Source organism: Camelina sativa, chromosome 8 (assembly GCF_000633955.1).
Source record: "Camelina sativa cultivar DH55 chromosome 8, Cs, whole genome shotgun sequence".
In the NCBI taxonomy this organism is placed as follows: domain Eukaryota; kingdom Viridiplantae; phylum Streptophyta; class Magnoliopsida; order Brassicales; family Brassicaceae; genus Camelina; species Camelina sativa.
This window is the reverse complement of record NC_025692.1, coordinates 12,168,823-12,174,856: the sequence shown is the minus strand read 5'-3', so window position 1 is coordinate 12,174,856 and position 6,034 is coordinate 12,168,823. Positions and strand designations below refer to the sequence as shown.

The following is a 6,034-nucleotide window of genomic DNA, read 5'->3' as shown; positions in this document are numbered from 1 at the left end:
CGGAGGATGTTGCCATTATTTCTGCTTTACCTGTTGGTAAACCAGATTCACCGGATATATTGGGTTGGCATTTGACAAAAACTGGTCTGTACACCGTTAAATCTGGGTATAAAGTTTTGCGTCAAAATCAGGCGGCCTCGACGCCTGCTTTTGGCCCTAGCATTATTCCTCTACAGGCTTTTGTCTGGCAGATTCGGTGTCCACCAAAACTCAGACATTTTCTATGGCAAGCGATCACGGGTTGTATGGCGACAACATCTAATTTGCGGCGACGTGGTATGTCTTGTGATTCTGAATGCGGTTGTTGTGGTGGTTCTGAGGAGACAATCAATCATGCTTTATTTTTATGCCCTCCGGCCAGGCAGGTTTGGGCTCTATCCTCCTTCCCGACATCACCGGGCTGTTTCCCTTCAGAATCTGTCTATGCAAACATGGATTACTTATTCTGGAGATTTCAGCAGAATCCTTCAGTGGATTATTATCCCTGGATTCTATAGTACATTTGGAAGGCTAGAAATGACAAAAATTTTAGCAATTTGGACTCCAATCCGTTAGCAATTTTACAGATGGCGGAGGAGGAAGCTAAATTTTGGATTTCGGCACAAGCAGACACAGTAGGGATCCCGTCCACGGATGGGCCTCATTCCACTATCGGTCATGTGCCTGTGGTAACGGCTACGGCCAACATATATAGAACCAGTTACCGATGCTTTGTGGATGGATCTTGGAAGATAACTGACCAATATACAGGCCGAGGATGGTACTGCACTTCCCCTGAGGGGGACTTCCCCATTATGGGTGCGTCCAACCTTCGTCGCAGCTTGTCACCTCTCCATGCAGAAGTGGAAGCTCTAATCTGGGCAATGCGTTGTATGATTGGTGCGGATATTGAGAATGTGGTTTTCCATACAGACTGTTCTGATCTGGTGAAGATGGTGTCTTCGCCGTCCGAGTGGTCTGCCTTCAAGACGTATTTAGATGAGATCGTGGCGGACAAGGAAGAGTTCTTATCTTTTGCGCTAGTTCACGTCTCCAGAACACATAATGGTAATGCTGACAAGCTAGCACGACGTGCTAGAATAGAGTCACATCTAGTTACCTATGTAAACTTTTTTCCTAACAATTGGCTCGTTTGAGCTGATCTTGTACTCTGCCGGAAAAAAAAAAAAAAAAAAGATTTAACTATCTTCTTTAGAAACGACGAGTCCCCATAATTCTTGAATGTTTATACAATAAATGACATAGAAAGTATTTAATATTGCCTCCGTTTTATAATATAGGATGTTTAGAGAAGTATTTTTATTTCATAATATATGATGTTTCCAATTTTTTATGCAACTTTTAGATTAAATTTATATTTTATATTATGCAGACTTGTTTATAATTGGTTAAACTTTCTAAAAGTAACTATTTTTTAATATGCGTGTTTTCACTAAAATAGTAAACTAATATTTGAAAAACAAAGTAATTAATGATCCGAATGAGGCATCATAATTCACGATGGCCAATCTAGGTTATTGGAGTAATATGGGACAACTAAACTAGAAACACATTAATTACCTACGAAATTTATTAAATCTATATAATCTGTGTATGGCACGTGCCCATTCAAGTAGATACTCCCATGGTTGTGGTGTAACTCTATGAAGGTGTCTTACCAGAAAGGACATGATGACTTGTGTTTATGTTAATCCTAACTCCATAGTACTAATTAGCATAAAAAATACATGTTCCAACTAAGATGCGCTACATTTTTTTCTTTTAAAAACTAATGCAAAACATTTTACAAAATAAGTTCTATAAAACCTTGAGAATATAAAAACTGAACAAACACCAAGTAAAGTTAAATAATCCCAAGTTACAAACCAAAAATAAATAAACTTTACTTTATGTGGTTAGACTTTGTAGTTCTAATTTCCTTGCTAACATTAATATCTAATGGGAAATAAGTTACAAAAAAGAAATATATAGTCTCTTTTTTAATTGATAATATTATTTTTATTTTTATGATAGGTTATTTTCAAAATAGTAATTAATCTACAATTTTATGAATTTTTGAATGAAATTAGCTTTTAATGAGGTATCCTCATATTTAAGTAACATCATCTCAGCTTCTTCCAAGATTCAAAACTTTAACAATTTTATAACGATGAGCTATATACCGATGATGAATTACAGTTCTCACGATCTCCGCAGAATATTGACGTTTTTGAACGATGGCCCTTCTTGTTGGTCAAACCCTTCTCTTCTCAAACACTTCAATTTGTATGATTATCATGTCCTACAGTGAATATTGTTGTCTTCGATCCAAGACAGTGACTATCTTCTCATCTATCAACTTGCTCATAGAAAAATGATTGTTATTTTTTGATCTCACAGGTTCCAAAACCCTTGCAGCTTTGCTAGGATTTGGTTCGTAACTTTCAAGTCTACAATTTCGATGACTCTTATCTATTTCTATCTTTTTGTTGTATTAGCTTTGGAGATTGTCTTTCTTTGTTGTATGTTAAACAATGATCCTTATGTTTTAATGTAAATATCGTTTATTTATTAATGGGTCTGATTTCAATTCTTTGCTCACTTACGAACATGCACTTGTTTTTTTTTTTTAATCAACCACACATTAAATTAGAGTTTAGAAAAGTTGTTTCTGAAACTAAAGAACGTGAGGAACGGGCAAGACAATCTGCCCTCACATTTGCCGTACGTGGAATCCTGTTAAGGGTGAAAGCGAGGATGAAAGATCTGAGTAAACTAAAGTCATCCAGCAGGTTGGAATAAGCAGGCCATTCTTCCGAAGATTGCATTGCCATTAGCTCTGCACAGTCAGTCTTAAAAATGGAACAGTCAACGCCAGCCGCCAGGAGACTCCATCGCCTAGATCAAGGCTTGTAACTCAGAATGTAAGGGTGAAGGGGTTTGTCTGTGACATCTTGCTCCCAAAAGTAGCGTTTTGACTTCCCTGCTAGAGAAACACCAACCCAAACCCACATAAAGATTAGAATCCTTACAAGATCCATCAACCTCGCAGTGGAGAGAAAGTTTATGGACTTCCAAAGCTGAAGAAGTATCCATGCACTTGTTTTAAGTTGAGCAATGTTTCATTCTTTTTATTTTATTTCTAAATAATATCATGCTTTGATTTATTTAACCAAATGGTTTCTCATTTAAAATAGTTGGACTTGAATGGTTTCATCATGTATGATGTGTATATCATAGTATCATGTAACATTTCGATGATATAATATAACTGATCTGGCGTTAAAAACAAAAAAAAAAGAGTTGTTGAATTAATGATACTATCATTTTGGAACAATACGTCCGCTGGCTTTTCGGCCCATTGCAGATAAAATTTTCAAACTTACACATTACAAATACTGGGTTTTTGAGTCAAATCTGAAATGTTTTGGGGTTTATTTAGATTAAACAAACAAATCAGGACCACATTGTTATTTATCAGAACAAATTGACACGAGCACCTTTAAAGCCTAAAAAACCCTAAACGCAACAAAGATCAAAAAGAGACGCCGCTCCTCGCTTCTTCATACACAGTTCCTCCTACAGCTTCAGGTAATCTTCCATAGAATCGATTCTTGTTGTTGTTTAAACTCCTTTACCTCTATTGTATAGCTTTCCTTTTCCTGGAAATGTGATTCGACGAACTTTAGATTCAGATTCGAAATTGTTATTGTTTTGTTGACATTTTTTGTGTGTGTGTTGGATTCGTAGAGGTGAAAATGAGTCGTGGTGGTGCAGCAGCAACAAAGGGGAAGAAGAAGGGAGTGTCCTTCACTATTGATTGTTCGAAGCCTGTTGATGACAAGATCATGGAGATTGCTTCTCTAGAGAAGTTTCTTCAGGAGAGGATTAAGGTTGGTGGTAAAGCTGGTGCTCTTGGTGATTCTGTTTCCATCACTCGTGAGAAGAGCAAGATTACTGTTACTTCTGATGGTCAATTCTCCAAGAGGTTATCATTTTTAACTAAAATCCTAATATTTTTTTTCTTTCAGTTTTGCATTTTAACTTGTGTCTAGGTTTTGATTGGGTTGTGTTGTGTAGGAATTGTTTTTGTAATGCTTCTGTTTCATCTTGTTGGTTGGTACTATTTGAATGTGTAGAATCTTTAAGTTATTGCTTAGTAGTTGAGTATAGTTTTAATGTATAAAACCGGTTGGTTTGTACTGCTTTTGTTTGATCTTTTTGTTGGTAATGTTTATGATCATTTTGTTGCTTGTTACAGTGTTGGATTTGGAATCTTTAATAGTCTTGGTAATGCTTTTGTTCATCTTGTTGGTTGGTCTGATTGTAGAATCTCTAATGGTTTTGGTAATGCTTTTGTTGGTTGGTCTGATGGTAGAATCTTGGATTGATTTATCTTGTGGAGTTGAGTATAGGATTGTGTTTTGTTCTGATATTGGACAGTGGCTAAGTGTAGTTATTTGTTTTTGTTTGTGATAGATATCTCAAGTATTTGACAAAGAAGTACTTGAAGAAGCATAACGTGAGGGATTGGCTCAGAGTGATTGCGGCGAACAAGGACCGTAACCTCTATGAGTTGAGGTACTTCAACATTGCTGAGAACGAAGCAGAGGAAGAGGATTAAAACCAGTAAAACCGGTTTTAGTCTAGTGCTGTGTTCTGCTCTCCCTGTTGGTTTGGTTTTGATTCTTCAATTATCTTCAGTTTTGTGTTAGATATTATTTAGTTTTGATTGAAGTAATACTCTTTTTCAGTTTTGTGTTAGATATTATCTTCAGTTTTGTGTTAGATATTATTATTTTGTTGTTGCAACACTTGAGATTTTCTATGGAGTCCATTTCTTACAAAAAGTTTTCTCGATTAACATATTTGTTCAGAGAAATGGCTAATGATTTTGATAAAATTTTGTTAAGATGATGAAGATTAACTATGTTAGTCAAAAGATATATTAGTTTTAGATTTTGCACAAATCCAATTTTGTGAGAACTTGTGAAATGTATAATACAAAGATATTATAAGAAATAAAAGGTGAATGTGATGCCCATGAAGCACGGAGATGAGTATTACGAAATCAATAGATATGATATTGGATTTAATGATGAAATCAAAAGACAAAGAGATTGTAGCAACACAAGTAATGCAACTATTTGTTTTTACTCTAGATTTCATTAGTTTTACTTTTACTTTACTTTTACATTTCAGTTGTTTCTTGTATTCAAGCTCGCAAACTTTTCAATTCGTTAACTCTTAACCCAGTTCGATTTAGTGATTTATCTACAGAATTTGACTAGGGTTTTTTTAAATCGCCTCACCTGGTTTTGACCTCCACATATGCAAGATATAAATCAATCGTTAGTATTACCAATGGTACAAAAGATTTGTACTATCAGTCTATCATCATTATATGGCGGTTATAAGAGTATTTTCGTTACGTAAATTTAAATCTGCTTATTAAATTGATAGTTAAAATTTACATGTTTGTCTGTTTTGATTTGTTTAGTATACATCATGTTAGTTTTAGTCTACAACTATTGTTTGTTCAAAAAAAAAAAAAAAAAAAAAAAAAAAAAAAAAAAAAAAAAAAAAAAAAAAAAAAAAAAAAAAAAAAAAAAAAAAAAAAAAAAAAAAAAAAAAAAAAAAAAAAAAAAAAAAAAAAAAAAAAAAAAAAAAAAAAAAAAAAAAAAAAAAAAAAAAAAAAAAGTCTACTACTATTTAAGTGTATCACAATGTCTTACCAATATGAACATGACTAGTTGACTACAAATGCATGATCTCAGCTTAGATTTGGGAGTGTGGTTGTGGTGTGTTAAATGAGAGAGAGAGTGAGAGAGTTAAAAAGCAAACGACGTCAGACGGGAAAAAAACCCAAACCCATAAAACATGGGGGAACGAACGATTCACTTCGTCAGAAGTAAGTGACAGTGAACTTCAGAATCCTCCACTTTCTTCTTCTTTTTTTTCATTTTCTTTTTCCTGATCTAAATGAAATCTTGCTTTATGCGACCCTTTCTTTCTTTTTCACATATCATGGAGAAATCTATTATCTAAGATTCGA

At 34.3% G+C, this 6,034-nt stretch overlaps 1 protein-coding gene across 1 annotated transcript; it reads left to right on the top strand.

Annotated features, from left to right (window-relative positions):
• LOC104707021 (60S ribosomal protein L22-3) lies at positions 3,460-4,843 on the top strand. Its single transcript, XM_010423272.2, has 3 exons — positions 3,460-3,570; positions 3,730-3,967; positions 4,459-4,843. Exons 2-3 carry the CDS (start codon positions 3,738-3,740, stop codon positions 4,601-4,603), a joined length of 375 nt encoding a protein of 124 aa, XP_010421574.1. The 5' UTR covers positions 3,460-3,570; positions 3,730-3,737; the 3' UTR covers positions 4,604-4,843.